This window comes from Manis pentadactyla, chromosome 14 (assembly GCF_030020395.1).
Source record: "Manis pentadactyla isolate mManPen7 chromosome 14, mManPen7.hap1, whole genome shotgun sequence".
NCBI classification, from domain to species: domain Eukaryota; kingdom Metazoa; phylum Chordata; class Mammalia; order Pholidota; family Manidae; genus Manis; species Manis pentadactyla.
The window spans coordinates 23,269,251-23,286,668 of record NC_080032.1 but is presented as its reverse complement, the minus strand read 5'-3'; the positions used below and the strand labels follow the sequence as shown (position 1 = coordinate 23,286,668).

The 17,418-nt window shown below is 49.0% G+C and overlaps 1 protein-coding gene across 3 annotated transcripts in view; it reads right to left on the bottom strand.

The window, feature by feature from the left end:
- Nucleotides 1–298: 298 nt before the first annotated feature.
- The window catches only part of TMEM120B (transmembrane protein 120B), a 32,557-nt gene continuing 15,437 nt past the window's right edge, over nt 299–17,418 (bottom strand). The window contains exons 3-12 of one of the 3 annotated variants that reach the window (XM_036929178.2): nt 15,827–15,943; nt 14,591–14,650; nt 13,815–13,910; nt 10,399–10,488; nt 4,552–4,617; nt 3,986–4,047; nt 2,870–2,958; nt 1,869–1,933; nt 1,449–1,517; nt 299–961 (exon numbers count right to left, since the gene is read on the bottom strand). In XM_036929178.2, the coding sequence (XP_036785073.2) occupies nt 910–961; nt 1,449–1,517; nt 1,869–1,933; nt 2,870–2,958; nt 3,986–4,047; nt 4,552–4,617; nt 10,399–10,488; nt 13,815–13,910; nt 14,591–14,650; nt 15,827–15,943 (766 nt within the window). In that variant the 3' untranslated portion in view covers nt 299–909. Of the gene's footprint in view, nt 962–1,448; nt 1,518–1,868; nt 1,934–2,865; nt 2,959–3,985; nt 4,048–4,551; nt 4,618–10,398; nt 10,489–13,814; nt 13,911–14,590; nt 14,651–15,826; nt 15,944–17,418 lie in introns of all 3 variants that reach the window. The other 2 variants (XM_036929177.2, XM_036929179.2) reach the window with 2 other exon arrangements.

Genomic DNA, 17,418 nt, shown 5'->3' with positions numbered 1-17,418 from the left:
CCTCTGGCCAGGAGGGGGTGACCTCCATGGTGGCTTAAGTCCCAGCCAGCGCTGAAGATCTTGGTCCCACTCCCTGAGTATCCTCTGCAAGAATTCGGGAAGGGGTGGTCAGGAAGCAAACTTTCAGGTGTCAAAAACGCCTTCAGACAACCCAAATGCAGCAGAGGCTGGGGTGCCCTCTGGTGGCGACCACGAGTCAGAAACACCTCCGGCCTCAGGGAGGTAGGGCCACCTTGCTCAGGTGGCCAGCAGGCAGGAGACTCCAGAAGCACAAAGAGCACGAGGCACAGACAGACAATAGTTCTCTGAGAACTTAAATATCCCCAGGGCAGAAGCTCGGAGGTGGGGAGACAGTGAGGCTTACAGCAGAAGGTGGGCCGGGGAAGGAGGCTCCACAGGATGCTGAGGGATTTCCTTCCACCCCTACCTAGGTCTCAGTAAGTCGCAGGTCAGCATAACTCCAGACCCAGTGAGGCACATCCAAGCCCCAACCAGAGGGGCTCAAATGACAGAAGCAGGCGAGAGGGGCTCCCTGAGGCTTTAGGCCCACCCAACAGGAAGACTAACCCAGTCTTGGCCAAGAGGGCACAGGGGGAAGGCAGGGTGCTAGGGAAGTCCAGAGGACCCCATATTAAATATTGTCATAAATAGGGAGGCTGGGGCAGGCTAACACTGCGAGGACAGTCTGGGGTCACATTCCTCTTGTCCAACGGGTCCCAGCGATGCCCCTGGGCCCTGAGGTGGCTGCTCTCACTGGCCTCTGACCCCAGGTGTTGGGAGGAAACAGGCAGCGAAGGTGCTGGCTGGAATTCCCCTGCAGTCTCAAGGGCTCGAGGGGTCCCAGGGCTCACGGCTTCTTCGCCTTGTTTCTGTTCTTCTGGAGTTTGGTGTGCACGACTTTGAGTGTGGTCAGGAAATTGCCGAGGAAGAGGACGAGGAATGTGAGCGCCAGCACGAACACCTGGGTGGGGTGTACAGAACACAAGAGTGCCCAGGGCAGGAGGTGGGCAGAGAGAAGGGAAGGCTGTGCCAGCCGGGCTTAGCTCTCTGCTGAGTCACCCACCCTAGCCCAGGGCCTCAGCACCCCCAAAATTCCAGGGCTCAGCCATCAGAAAACAGATTTGGGTCAACTGGGTGAAGGGCATGAGTCCACAGGGTCAGGCAGGGTTCTGGGGGTGCTCCTCCCTCCCTCCACCCTGCAGAGCATTTGATGGAGCAAAACCTCCCTGGGATTTTCAGAGGGGGTTCCCTGGTCTCCCAAATTTCCTCCCACAGGCTCCCAGCCCCAGCAGAGGGAGCTTTGGACAGCAGAGCCCCATGGTGGGGGTAAAGGGTGGCTGAAGAAATAATTCTTCCCAAGCCCACCCAGCCTTCACCGGAACCCCAGGACCCTCCCCCACCCCCCCCCACCACACACAGTTGCATACGCATGCACGCATACCCCATACCTGCCATTCTCTGCATTCCTCATGGCTGGAAAGCTCAAACAACGTGAGAGCATTGTAGAGCTGCCAGAACTGGAGAGAGGGAAGGCAGGCACTGCTTACTCCACCTGATCCCCCCAGGGACCCACATGGGAAAACCCATGGAGAGGCCCAGGTCCCCAGCTTCTGGTATTAACTGCCCATAGACACTGACAACCCTCAAAACAAAATTGGCATCCTAGGCCAGAGTAGCCTGGGGTTGGGCACGCTGACACTGAGGGCCAGTTCTGGGATCTGCCTTTGGCATCCCAGACCCCTGGGGCTGTTCTAGCGCTAGGACCCTGTGGGGCCCAGCTCAGGGACGGCTGGTGAGTGAGGAAGAAGACCTGTTCAAGGGGGGTTAGCCCAGAGCAGATGAGCCCCACAAACTCCAGGAGGACTCACGTGGCCACAGAACAGGAAAGGCAGGAGGAAGGTGAGGCCCCGCCACATCCAGGACTGGAATCCTTCTGTGGAGAGGAAGGAAGAAGTGAAGGGCCCATGTGAAGGATTCGGCTGCCTCACCAAACACCCACTGCCCAGCCATTCCAGTCACCCCAAGATCAGCCAGACACAAACAAACACAGGGCAGGGGCACAGCTTTCACCTCTCGTAGGTGGATGAATGCTCAGTATGAAAATAACCCAGAGAATACGCAGAATACCTGTCATCAGGCCTGAGTGCTCTCACATATCACGTCACCAGGAACTACAGTGGGCTTGGCAACGCTCAAGGAATACTCATGTGAGAAGCACAATGTTTCTAAATAATTTATTTAATTTGTGTGGGAGTTTGCATTTTATAATGAACTTAAATATTTTTTAACAGAAATAGAGATGATATACATTTAATGGACTTTTGCATGCATCATTTCAATCAAGTCTTGACAAAGTAGAGCCTACTTTGCAGAGTAATTTGATGAAAATCACTATCTCAAGAGCTGACAGTTTTATAAAAAACAGTTTCCCCTGAAAGCTTAGAGAGGTCTTCAAGCTTTTCTGAATAGGTACCCACCCACCCCTATGGATTAAAAAAATAATAATGATAAGCACACATTCCCAATGTATATACATGTATATATTTATGTTTGATATTATACATAAATTTCATAAGCACAGAAACACTAGGCTAACATTATGTACAAGACACAGACAAAAAAAGACACATTTTAAAAGGATAAGAAAGAAGCCAGCACTGAGGGCCTGGCACACAGCTGGCCTCAGCTTGTCAGCTGAAATAGAATCCATGATGAATTATGAAAAGCAACTCAGGCTTTGTGCATGGCAGGTCTTGTTATGTTCTTACTGGCATGTGCTCCCAGTGTGGGGAGTTGGGGCAAGGTGTGAGGGGAGCAGGGAGGGGCCAGTACTGTCCCTCCACCTGCCCAGGCTGTGCTACTCACCCACCGTGAGGTCCAGATGATTCCTCTCCCCCAGGGCCCGCAGCCGGTAAAGGCAGCCCCTCTGGTAATAATACTGCAGGAACTGGACACAGCCTGCAGGAAGAACACAGGGTTTGTCTCAGGGCCTGGGGGATTGGGCAACAGGCGCAAGGGGGTGCCAGGGTACATTACGCCCCAACACACACACACACACCTCAGGTTATCTGAGGACCCAACTAAGCCCTAACTAGACTAAAAACTTGTAGAGCTTTCCTAGGCATGCAGTAGGCACTCAACAGATGCTTGCTGGAATGGCAGCACCACCTGGGAGCTGTGTGTCATGCCAAGACAGCAAGAGACAGTTCTATACAATGGGATATTTGGTAGTCACTCAAAACGAGAAGGTAGAATTCTGGGTATTAATGTGGAATAATACCCATAATTATTAAAAGAAAAAAAGGTTATAAGCAAAGCTTATATGTACAGAGGGATACCGTATTTACAGATTATACATATTTATGAATAAAAATGTTTGAAAGGACATAGATCTGCTGTTTTCACTCTGTTTTATATATTTGTATTTGTTTGCAAGCAAGGTTTTATTTAAAAATTAAAAATTGCATTTTTAATAGCACAGTATGCACACAGTATAAAATTCAAAGGGAGCAAACAGGTACTTGGTGGAAAATACAGCTCTCTCTGTCCCCAGTCAGCCAAGCAATTCCTTTGCAGAGGTGAGCCCTGGGACCAACTTCATATAAATCCAGAACTATTCTTAAATGAGCAAAAGAACATATATTTCCATTTTGAAGGTAGCAAAATAGTGCCCCCCACACCATTCAGTACCTGAAGGTTGCAAGTTCTGATCTGGGGAAGGAAAGGGTGGTGACAGAGGCTCCTGGGGGTAGGGGTGGGTCAGGCCACCCTCTCTGAGAGCTGGGGGCTGGGTGGTAGGATGGAGTTGCTCTGGGGGAGAGACAGCCATGTTCTGGATTTCTGGGACCCTCCTCTGCCCCAGGCTGGCCAGGGATCTCCCCTGTCTCCCTTCCTCACACCACTCCCAAGCGGCGACAGGGGCCTGTATCAATGAACAGCCACAGGAAACCATGCCCCCTCCCCTGAATTCAGGCAACATACTCACTCTGAAATATGGAAAATGCTAAAAACTGATCACGAAACTTCTGGTAAATTAGTCCATTGGGCCTGCAGAGAAGCGGGGACAGCAAAGATGAGGCATGCTATGAAATCAGACATTGACACCCACCCACCTCCAGATAAGAGAGAAGAAAAGCTTTTACCCAGTTAAACCCAGATCCCCAACTTCTGTCCTTTATCACCAGTGCCCCTGGGGCTGGACTAGGTTCTATATTGGAGAACCATGGCAGCCCAGGTAGTCATTGTGAAGCCTAGGTTCCTGCTGACTCCTCCTCCCTCCATCTCAGTCTCCTTTGCTGCCACAGCCTCATCCCTGTGCTGATTCCTATCCAGCCTTGCTCCCTGTCACCTCTGCTCCAGCCAGCAAGCCAACTAGACATTCCCTAGAGAACTGCCCAGATGGCTTGGGGTTCCCTGTGGTCTGGTTTATGCTCATGTTTTCCTGCATGGCCCAAGGCCCTGGAAAGCACCCCCATCCAGACCCCTCGCCCACTGCCAACTCCCCATTCACCTCCCTGGGGAGGGTGAGCAGAGGCAGTAGGAGCCACTCACCAGGTCAGCATCACTCCAGAAAGGAACGTGGACACGTAGTGGTGAGAAACCCACCAGCCTTTAATTCTTGGAGAGAAGAGAAGGAAAGGCACTCAGGTGGGGAGGGAAGTACAGGTCTCTCCCTGCCTTCCAGTCTATAAGTGCAAGGGCTCCTCTGAGCCCTGAAATAGCCATGAAACAGACCCAAGCCATGACTCTGCCTGTTTCTCTGTCCTGCAGAGATGCACATCACAAATAACCACTCACAGATTAACCACCAGACCCACAGAAGCTCTTGGGCCTCCAGGGGCTTCACTCTATGCTAAGAACACATCTTAACCTTACCAGGACCCCACCCCGCCTCCCTGTCCCAGTAGGATGGCTGGGTCAGAGTGTGTGTGCATTGTAACTCGTCAAATTGCCCTCCAAAAATGATAGCCAACCCAATGTACACACCCATTGGCAATAGAGTAGAATGTCTGGTTCCCCAAGCCCACACCAATGGTGGACACCAAAATTTTACATTTCTGCTGATTTTATTGGATGAAAATTGGTGTGTCATTGAGGTTTTGATTTGCATTGCCCTAATAAGTGGGTCTGAGTGGTCTGAAAACCTTCCAACCAGAACAAACATTGTAAGAGCAGGAACTAAATCTTACTAATCTCTTCTCTTTGCAGCCCTACAATAGTTCTGGACATAAATTAGGAGTTCACAATATGGTCCACGGATGCCCCAAGGGTTGTGGTGAGGAGCAAGGTTTTTTGTGGCTCTTTATTCCTAGCACTAACAGCACCAGGTAAACAGCAGGCACTTAATACACCTTGAAATGAATGATGTCCAGGAGTGTGGCTGGTCAAAGCAGCAGCTGCTCTAGACGCCACCAGCACAGAGGTGACAGAAGATTGATGCAGGTGCCACAGGAGTTCACAGAGCAGGATGAGAGGCCATCCGCTCCTTTGTTCCCAGTCTTCCCCTCCCCATATTCCCTTCTTGCCTGTCAGGGTCTATGAGGGCCCTTGGCTCTAATTTTCCGATAGAAAAGACAGTTGGCCCTATCCTCAGACTTCAGCTTGAAGAGCACACAAGAAGCATCTCTGGAACCTCCCCAGTTCTCTACAAAGCCCCACACAAGCCCTCGAGTCTTGGCAAGCCCTGGCTCCTTTGTCCTACTCCCTGAAGCCCCCCAAGAAATGCCCTCTCTCTGTCTGTGCAGCAAGCCTGGATGAGCAGCAGCTTTTAATTTCACAGCTCACAATGCCCAGAGCCCAGCTCTGACAGATGCCGCCAATAAACAGCTCAGTGGCCCTGGGAGAGGCTAGAAATTGCTCCTTCCCCAGCGTGGCACTCACAAGCCCCATCATCCGTCTATACACCCCAGGACTCTGGGCTGGTGTTGTGCATGTGAATGTGTGTTTATGTAACAGTTTTATTGTGATAAAATTCAGATACTGTACAATTCACCCATTTAAGGTATACAACTCAGTGGTTTTTAGTATATTCACAGAATTGTGCAACCAGGACCACAATAAATTTTAGGACATTTTTATCATCCCAAAAAGAAACTCTAAACTCATGTCACTCTCTGGGCCTGATTTGCCACAGAAATGAATTGAAGCCTGCGAAGGCTTGTGGGTTTTTCCAATGAGCAGTCAATGGATGCCCCAAGAAGAGAGGTGCACACATGGCCAGAACGGGGTATTGGGCCCAGGAGACCACAGTCCTCCCTTCAGGACACCTTAGCTACATTTGCATGTGTGCACAGGTATGTGCACCACTCACTTTACAATTTCAGCAGTTTCTGGCTGAGCTTCAGGTCATCTGGACGGTTGTGTGAATGGCTTCTACACTGAGGATCCCTCCCTCACCTGCCACCCCTTACACCTCTGCATCCTGGGAAAGGCCTCTATAAAAGCAGGTTGGAACCAGACACCCACGGGCTGAAAAGCCACTGTGATTCCTGACTCACAATTAATTTTGGCCCAGAACTAACTGTAGGGGACGGCTGCTGTTTTGCTTATCAATCACCTTCCATTCTGGTTCCCACCCTGGCTTTCTGGGAACCACCTCACCCCCACACTCAGTCTAGATTAATTGCATTGCAGGTGAGGAATATAACTGGGTACATGACTCAGAACCAGCCAATCAGGGGTCTGCATCCCTCCAGCCACAGTGATTGGCTCAGGGATGAGCATGTGCCCTGAGAATAGCCAATCAGAAGCCTGTCTCAAGATTGCAGCTAGATCTGCAGAGGAAAGGAGCTTTTTTTCCTCTCGGTTTGTGATGCAGTGGGATGCTAGCCTGGGCTGCAGCAAGGGGACAAAGGGATGAGGATGAGGATGGGGCTGTTAATGTTGTTTGAAACCTTTTCACCTCTTTGGACTATTTCTATGCCCCCATGTTCCCTCTTCATGTTTACTCCTACTGGTGGTTTTCCCTCATTTGCAAAATTTGCAAAGTAAATTGATTTGCTTATTGCAGTAACTGAGTTAATGGACTACATCTCAGATGAGAGATATCAGACACAAACCAAGGGTGGCTCCATCCCACATGCGGGGTCCCTGCACATCCCCAATTCTCTAGACCTGGTTCCCTGACCACAGCCCTAATTCAGGTCTCAGATGCAATGGGGAACAGGAAGAAAGAGGCTCAGTCAGAACAAAACAGAGCAGCAAGACTCCAGGAAGCCCATATGGCTCAGCTCTGCTGTCTCTGGAACGCTGGCATGGCCCCAAGGACAATCCTTCACTGCAAAGCTTGAGTCTGATTACTTTCTACAAAGCCCAAGGGGTGTTTACTGGGTACCAATTCTAAGCTCCTGCACTGGCCCTGGGATGCTTCTGAAATGAGAAAGGCAGAGTTCCTCCCAGTCTGGACCCCTCCCCGCTTCTCACGTGCTCTCTCTTTGCTATTCCCTGGTAAGTGCCAACTGCAACGGGGAACCTCTGAGGCATCTCCCTTGCCTGCTCCCTGGAGAAATCAGCTCCAAGAAGGAGCTGGGGAGGAAGGAGGCTAAGTATCAAACAGATACTGAGGATGAGTCACATGTTTTAGTCACTCAGATTTGGCCCACCTGCCATGCCCCTATAAATTGGCCACAACTCCCACAGTCATTCCAGAAGATGAGAAACCTCACCCATTTCAGACTCACCACCACCTCCAAACCCCAGCCCAGGCCAGAGGGAAGACAGGCCTAGAGGACCAGTGCCATTACAATTGGAGATTCCTGAACCATATTTGCCATGAGTGGATCTTTTTAAAAACAACTCCAAGTGCTCCCAAAAGGCACGGAGTGTGAGCTATCCTGGAGTTCCTAGTTCAGTGTCTGGCTCCTGGGAGATGCTCAACAAATGTGTGAAAAATGACAGACTGGGGGGCAGAGTGGACCCACATAGAGAGCTTTGCATTACAAGCTCAGAAACAGCCCTGCTGTCCCGTAAGAACATGAGCTCCAAAGAGGCCCCAGAAAAGCCCCTGCTAAAGTAGCCGAATAACACTTGGCTTTGGAACCAGGTTCTTCTCCCATTTGTTCCCTGCCCCATTTTCCTGATGTGCCCCACACTTGCGGGGACCTCCAGTCAGTCCTGTTTCCTTTTCTCTGGTAACCTCCCATCCACAACATATCATACTAGAAAAAGAGCTGACCAGAGTAACTCTTACTAAAGTGTCAGTGACTGGCAGACATGTAGCATGCCCCTGAACGCTCTTAATGTGAGTCCATCAGGATGGTGAAGCTGCAAGACAGACGACAAACCCACAGGTACAGGAAGAGGATCCTTGACAAAGAAGCCTTGCCAGTTGCCCTGGCCCCATTTCCCCATTATATACTACCCTGGCTCCCCTCCAACCACACCCAAAGCAGAAAGGTACAATTTTTCTCTGGTAACCTCTGGTAAACTAAAATTAAGGAGAACTATGAATGTTATTTATTTGATAATATTTTCTACTTCAGCATTCCCCAAAGCAGGGGGAACTTTAGATGATAATCAAACGTAACACTAGATGTTAGAGAATCACATGGTGAGAAATCACTTTTCAGTTCTCTTTCCATTCTCCTGATTAAGTCAAGGAGAGCATCTTGGTTAGATGCTAGTACAGCTTTAATGCCTCTCAAGATCTGCTAATATCCCTTTTTACACACATATATATACAGAGAGAGCAGACCTCAAGCTTAGAGCCTTCAGGAAGCAAGAGTAATTGACTTCAGTTAAGTTATACAATGAAAACGAAAAGATTTTTACGCTACTTCCTCTTTCCTGCAAGTGATGCTGGTTTTCCATGTACAGTGGTGAAATAAAATTTCCTTCTGGAATAAACTAATACTTATTTTAAGTAAAAAAAAAGAAAAAGGAGAAGGTTGGTTTAAAATGTGAGAAAACTATCATCGAGGTGATATGTGCTTTTGCCAAAAATGGCATGGATGGGACAAGAGTGCAGTTTGAGAAACACTGATTTTTTTTTCTAAAGGGCTACATGCTACAGGGATGTGTACCTAAGAATCTCTGTTCCCTGGTCCTTACCTCTTGCCTCTATATTCCAGTTAAGGCCCGGCAGGAGAGACACCTTCCATAACAGACCACTGGGCAGAAAGGCGAGAAGGTAGCATATTACCTGGGGTTTGGCTGATGCCCACAATCTCAAACACACAGGTGCTGGCTGCTCCTTACTAGCCCCCAGGAGGGAGCAAGTGGGGAGGGGGTGGGTGACTATGACTTTTGGAAGAACAGGGACATGAATAGAACACAGAGATTCAGCCGGCCACCCCACAAAGGAATTCGACCTTCAGAAAATGGGTCCTGCAGGTGGCAGGTCATGGATCTTAATGTTCCTCAGACTCTCAGCTCAGACACAGGCAGGCAGAAAGGAGACTGAAAGAAAACAGTGGGGCTCCCTGTCCTTGGAGGCCTTTAGATATGGAGGGACCAGGGGACCCCAACAGTGCTTAGTTTAGATTCAGCAGCACTGAGACACAATAGTGTGTCTGAAACAGTCCAAAAGGGGACATCAACTGTCCCAGGTCACGGATCTGTTGGGTGACAGCACTGGGACCAGAAATCAGGGGTATTCACTCTCAGCCTGGCCATCTTCCTCCCCAGCAGTGGCTCTGGGACAAGGCAGGTTTGGCCCCAGGCCCTCAGCATCTGTCCACCATCCTTCCCATCTCCCATGGGGGACCATGCACTCTCGTCACCAGAACCCACTTGTCCTTCTAGTGACAGTATCCCATTTTCCTCTGGGGAACCATTCTACTCCTGACACTCAGCCTCCAGGCTTCTAAGGAGGGCCACAGGGCATGCAGAAGCTCAACCTGGCCAATCGCAGTCATGCATTCTCCGGCCACAGTGACTGGCTCAGCAATGGGCATACGATCAGCAAGCACCAGAAGGACCCAGTGAAACTCTTGGAAGAGAGGATGTGCCCTGTTTTGCTGGGAATGCTAGAAATAAAGACGTGAGCCTGGAGCTGGTGGGTGACTCTACATGGAGCCTGAGAATATAGACAACAAAGTAGAAGGCAGAGGTGACACATGGAGAGAAACTGGGTTCTGATGACATTGTCTGAGCACCTGGATTAAGCTTTACCTGAAGTTCGTCCCAGTGGACCAGTTTCTTGATATGAGAAAACAAGTTTCCTGTTGTGTTAAACCCACTTGAGTTAGAGTTTCTTGTAAGCAAGAGATGGACCATAGCAAGTGACCCTGTAGCAACCTGGTTTTCCTTCTCCCTGGGTCTGGATAGTCATGGACCCACCCCCCTCAAGAAGGAAGGGAGTACAGGCTGGGAGGGTGACAGCTCTCACCTGCCTCCCCTCCAGGACAGATTGCCCTTTGGATCCCCTTATACTCACCACAAAGCTGGGCCCCCGATTACCTTGAGCCATTGCTGATGAGAATGCTCTCCCGAATTGTCAGGGTGCAGTAATACCATACCAGCAGGAAGTTGAAGACTTCATCTGTCACCCTGGAATGGAGAAACAGCCCCACGGAGGGAAGCAGGTATCAGAACCAGGGACAGCTGTCCTGGCCCCAATGCAACAGAACAGCAAACCAGGGTGAGGGCTGCCTGTACAGGCATGCCTCTGGAAACTTTCTAGGTCCCAAGGAAGGCTCAGGGAGCTTGGCCTCCCCTAGAATGCTTCCCCTCCTCACCTTCATACAGGACCCTGCCTGCCCTTAAGACTCTAGCTGAGGCTTTCTCTCCTTCCCCCACCATTCAGCCCATACCAACCTTACAACTTTCTAAATTCTTACTGTCTGATGTGAGATTTCTGGTGGGATGGCAACAAGGTTTTAAGCAGGAAACCTAATATTCTATTTTAAACTGTCTACAATGTCAAGATGTAAATCCCCTCTGCCCCCTCAAACCATCTATAAACTTTGTTGCACATACAAAAAAAAAACCTCTTATGGCCTGAATTGTCTATAAGATGAGCTTAAGAACTCCCTGAAATCTTATTCTGCTGGTGTGTGTGGGGCAGATCAGGAGCACAGGGGAGTTAACACCTGCAGGGAGCAGTCCTCAATTCCCCTGAGCAGTAGCAGCTAGAGGATAAATATCCCTGCTCCCTTGCCCCTTAGGCAGATTAACTGAGGCACGTCCCCAGATCTCAGCAGCACTGAGCTCCAGGTGTCCACAGGATGGCCCCTCCTGTCTCATTTCCCATTCCCCTACCAGTGTTTTCTGGGATCTCCTGCCAAATAAGCTACTGGCACTCAAATGCTTGTCTCGGGGGTCTCTTCTAGGTGAACCCAAACTAATACTACATCCCATTTTACAGATGAAGAAACTGAGGCTCGGAGAGGGGAAGTGAGTTGCTCAGGACTGAGATCCAAATCCACACTTAACTCTAACCACCTCTTTTCTGCCTGCTTCCCAACCTGGTCCCAACAATCTCACCTAGACACAGCCTCTTGGCCTGATGGTGGAAGAAGGAAGCATCACACTCTCCACCCACTCTTTGAGCCTAGGGTAGAGTGGGTGTCCTCTGGCCAAGGGAAAGATAAGGAAGCAGAAACAGAGAGGTCAAGGACTCCACTCAAGGTCACAAAACCCATGACTGGCAGAGCTGGACCCAGAACCCTGGGCTCTGAAGGATGTTGGCCATGCTACACATAGGTTAGGGTCATGGAAGGGCCTTCGGGTGGGGCACCCAGCAAGGAAGCAATCCCAAGGGAGCAAGAGTAAGGAAAGAAAGCCCTGCTCCTAGGATGCACTGGCTGTTAAGGTGGATCTTTTCTGAGCCTGCCAACCTTGCACAAAGTGGTGGCGGTAATCACAACCACCACTAACTTTTATGCAACACTTGTCTGCCAGGCACTGCTCTGAATACAACAAACAACTCATCCAGTCCTCACAACCACCCTGCCAAAACACTCTTGATATCCTCATTTTCTATGTGAAGAATCTGAGGCGGGGAGAGGTTAGGTCATTTGCCCAAGGTTAAACAGCAGGGCAGTTTTCCCTGAGGGTGCAGGAACAGAGATGAGCTGCCCATCCAGCACCCAACCCCTGTCCTATTTTAGCCTGCAGAAGGCACACTGGGTTGATATTGTCCCCCCAAAAATGCATGTCCACCCAGGATCTCAGAATATGACCTTATTTGGAAACACGGTCTTTGTAAATGTAATCAGTTAAGGTGAGGTCATGCTGGGCTACGGTGGGCCCTAAATCCAATGGCTGGTGCCCTCAGAAGACCATGAGAGAGACAGAGAGACACCCCAGGAAGAGGCCATGTGGCAGGACTGAGGTGCATGAGGCAGAGACCAGACTGAAATAGTTTTAAGCCAAGGAAAGCCAAGGACTGCCGGCCATGCCGGGAACTGGAGGAAGCAAGGAAGGGTCTTCCCCCAGAGCCTTCAAGGGGAGCACAGTCCTGCCCACAGACTCTCACCCCCAGAACTCTGAGAAAATATATCTCTGTTATTTTAAGCCACTTGGTTTGTGGTGCTTTGTTATCAGATCTCCTGGAAATGAGTACAGAAAGGGATGGAGAGAAATGGAAATACCCAGGCCCTCAGGAAACCTTAGAACTTGACAGTACACTACAGGTTTGCCCTGTGAGGGTCCCAGGGGTCCCAGTGCAAGGGAATCTGGTTACACATCAAGAACTTCTAACCCCTTCCAGAAGGGCATGTGAGCAGGCATCACTAATGTGTGCAGCCTTTGCCCTCCAGGCAAATAGGCCTGGCCCAGGCAGCAAGTGGGCACAGGTCCAGAGCCTTAAAAAGCCTTTGTTCGGACATTCAAGTGGCCAGGTCAGCAACTGGACTCCCTGCCTAGAAACACCCCCTGACATGTGGATCAAATGCCCAGGCTGTACTTGGCTTCCTCCCCTTCAGGGGGAAAACCCAGGGCCAGAGGGAGAAACAAAATCCCCAGGAGCAGTACAGCTTCAGGCCACTGGCCTCGGCCTCTCAGAGCAGCACGGCCTCCTCCTACTCAAACAGCAGCAGCCGGCGCTCTCAAGGCCACTACTGGGTGCCAGGCATAGGCAGAGCCTGCTGCATAGTTTCAATGACCTGAGTCATCACAGCAGCACTGTGAAGTAGGCACTGGTGCCACCCTGGCTGTACAAATGCAGAGACTGAGGCTCCCAGAGGGAACCAGCGCGTGGTAAGAACCAGTTAGTCTCAAAGCCAGGATTCAAACTCAGGCAGGCTGAGATCTACCTTCCTTTCATTCCTTTCCCTCTTTCTCACTCTTTTTGTAATTGAGATATAATTCACATACCATAAAATTCACTCTTCTAATGTATACAGGTCAGTAGCTTTTAGTATATTCAGAGTTGTGCACCCATGATCACTATCTAATTCTGGAACATTCTAATCACTCCAAAAGAAACTGTACCCATATCCCCTCCCCAGAACCCCTGGCAAGTACTAATCTACTTTCTGTCTCTGTGGATTTGCCAATTCTGGACATTTCATTTAAATGGAATCATACAATGCGTGGCCTTCTGTGACTAACTTCTTTCACTCAGCATCATGTTTTCAAGGTTCATCACGGGATAGCACATGTCAGTGCTTCATCCCTTTTTAGGCCCGATAATACCCATTGTGTGGGTGTGCCACTGGGCTCTTTCCTAACTACTCCACCACAGGGCCTCTTCAGCAGCCATTTGATAGGATGCTTTGTTTGCTGGATGGATGTAGGGTAGACGGGACTGCCACTCTCCATGAGAAATGGCCCTTCTCTACCTACACCTTATCACACCAATCGCTGCAGATGCAGGCGAGTCCCCCGACCCCACCCACTGCATGCCCCCATACACCATCACACCCTGTTACCTGTAATGAAGGACAAATCGACACGCCACAGCACCCAGGAGCAGGATGATGGTCAGGTAGAGTTTAAACTTCTCGTACTCATCCTTGTAGGCAAATCTGCAGTGACAGGTGTCCCCAGGAAACAGGAAAGGTCACCTGTTACTAGACTTACAATAATGTAACTACATGTCATCTGACAGATGTCCCCAGGAAAGATCACCTGTTACTAGACTTACAGTAAAATAACTACATGTCATCTGGGGATGGGGCTTTCAGCCCCATTAGATCCTGGACCTCCCACCACCCACATCCCACAGGGTCTTCCGATCCCAGTCAAGGGGAGACTTGGCCTTGAATTAATGGTGACAATCAATGGACTCCTGGTGTAGGGCTCTGGGCCTGGGATGGGGATGGCCAGAGGTAGAGACAGGGTCTTCTCTCTCAACCAGCTACTGCATCAGAAATGCCATAGCTCCATTTCCCCTGGAAATGGATAGATTCAAGTGGACAGGACTGCCTGCCTCCTAGGAGAAAAGTGTGTGAGAAGGCCTGGAATAGAGCAGCGCCCATTTCTCACAGGAAAGTGGCAGTCCCATCTGCCAACTCTGTGAATGAAGGAAGGAAACCTCTCCCAGGTGGTCTCCCCACGGAGGAGAGTGTCAGAAAGACGAAAAGCCAGGGCTCCAACTGTTACTTTTTTATTTATGCAAAAAAGCTAGCTTGGTCCATCTCTCCTAAGTTGAAAGAGCAAAATGCCTTGGATTCTGTAAAACCAGGTGGGGATCTGGGATACATACTTGGCCTGGTTGCTGAGAAGGGTCACGTTCACATTGCCGAGGACCAGATTTAAGTAGAGCCTGGAAGGAAAGACCTGTGAGGGCTGACACATTCCTTAACAGCTCTGGGAATAGGACCCCAAACAAAAAACATTCAAGTTTAATAAGCATGCACTGAGCAATGGATGTTGGAAAATGCTTAGCACACAGTAAAATTCTCACATCAAGTGAGAATAATGATTAGAGAATGTGACAACTGTGACACAGGACAGGACTAACCCATTTCCCCCCATTGTAGCTGGCTTAGAGACCATTATCTCCCAGCCTCCCTTGCAGTTAATGTGAGCATGTGACAAAGTTCCAGCCAATGAGGTGAAGGCATGTGAACAATCTCCACATCAATTTCAAAAGGGCTCTTTTTTAAATTAAGGTGTAAGTTTCATAAGTGCACAAGTCTTAAGTATACAACATGATGAATTTTTATATACTTACATATCCATGGAACCAATACCCAGATCACAGAATAAAAAACTTCCAGCCCATGGAGACTCTTTTATGCTCCCTGCCCACCAAGGGTCACCACTGCTGTGTTTCCCATCACCATGGATTAGTTTTGACCATTTTTGAACTTCACATAATGTACACAGCATGTTCTATTTTATGCCTGGCTTCCTTTCCCTCAAGGTTATGTCTGTGAGATTCATCCATGTTGTCTGGGCATCAGTAATTCCTTTATTGTATGTAGTTTTCATTGTATGTAGTATCCCACTGAGTCGAGATACCACAACTTAGTTTTTCATTCTGCTATTAATGAACATTTGGCTTGTTTTCAGCTTTGAGCTATTAAAAATAAAGCTGCTATGAACATTCCCTTTTTTAAATCTAGATCCAATTCACATACCATAACATCACCTTTTGAAGTATACAATTTAATGGTTTCTAGTATATTCTCAATGTCGTGCAACCATCACCATTACTTAATTCTAGAATATTTTCATCACCCTAAAAAGAAGGCCTGTACCCATCAGCAGTCACTCCCCATTCCTCCCTTCCCCCAGCCCCTGGCACCTACAAATCTACTTCATGTCTATGGATATGCCTGTTATAGACATTTCATGTGAATAAGCTAATGCAGTATGTGGCCTTTTGTGTCCAGCTTCTGTGCTGTGAACAGGGAGGTGGGAGTTATACAGACTAGGTATTCTAGGCCTGGGCACCTGCCCTTGGCAGGGGAAGAGGTGAGTTCCCAGTTCCTACCCGTTCTTCTTGGGCAGGTAGGCCTCCATGTCAAAGAAGATGTTCTGCCTCTCCTTGATGTTGGCACCCATCTGCTGAACAAGCTCTGCTTCCTCCCGGCTGGCATGGCGCTTGTACCTGTAGTCAGAGGTGTGGGCTTAGGAGAAGCAGGGGCATTACTCAAGACTAGAGGAAGAATCTGGAAACTCTGGGCACTGCTCTCCTATCTTTCCATCTCAATGCTTCTTGCAACCTCAGTTTTCCATCTGTATTCTCTGAATTTGAGGCTGGCTCTCTGCTAGCCTTGTGACCTTGGCAAAGTCCTTTAACCACTCTGCCTTACTTTCTATACCTAATAACAGGAGATAGCATCAGGCCTACCTCACTGACAATACCACTGTGATGGTTAAGTCAGTAAATGCAACATAACGCATTGAGGATGATAAGGATATCAATGAATACAATGGATGTCTACTGGTAATACTGTCCTCCCTAGTCTAAAGGAATAAACTGAAGGTTATTAAGAGGACAGCAGGAAAGCACTTTGAATATATAAGCAGTCAACCATCAAGGCCTGGCTGTCATTCTCTGGTGACATTTAACTCTCAAAACTACAAAAACAAGTCAGTAAACAGACTCTCAGAATAGTAGGGTTCTCATGGGTCTACCCTCTAACCCAGTGGTTCTCCACTGGGGACACTTGACACTGTCTGGGAACATTTTAGTTAACACAACAGGGTAGAAAGTTCTATTGGCATCTAATGGAGAGAGGCCAGGGATGCTGTTAAATATTACACAACAGCCTCCTGCAGCAAAGAATTATCAAGAGTGCCGAGATTGAAAAACCCCAGATTGATAAAAGACTCTGAGTCTTGCCATCAGTAAGATGTGTTTTTCCAAGAGTGGAGATAGCATTACATGGAACCATCCATATTCTACCCCACAACTAATGGTCCTCCATTTCCAAATAGTTAGCCAAAGTTAGGGGTATAGTCATAACCTCACCAAAAATTGTCCACAAAGGAAAGGAAGAATTGACCAGGAGTCACACACTCTGGAATGGAGGCCCAATTAAGTGACCTGGGACAAGGCTCTCAGAGCCTCAGTTTCCCTGCCTGCCTGGAAGGGTGAGGGTTACAGCATCCATTGAACTCTTTCACCTGTGGGGATGAGAGCACCCAAACAATGAAGACATGAGGATTCGGATGTGAGCATGTGATCCTGCCCTCAGGAACCTAGCTAAGTCGTGAACTCAAGTATGTCCCCACCAGGCATGCCAGACTTCTTAACGCCAGATTCCTAGGTGGGGTGAGCCCCCACATCCATGAAAATGATATTTGCCGTTGACCTGCTCAACAGGACTTCTTATAACAACTTTCCTCTGGGACACTACCTCTCATCCTCCTCCCCTACCCGCCACCATGGTTCACGTAGGTCATCCCATCCCCCAGGTCTATGAACTAAGCATATGACCTAGCCTTATTTAACCAGGATCTCAGTGATTGGTTCACAAACAGAGGTATGACCAGTTCTGGTCAATGAGGATCACACCCAGAACTTTTAAAGAAAAACAAATTCTCATTCTTCTGGGATGGCCAAGCCAGTAGGAAGTG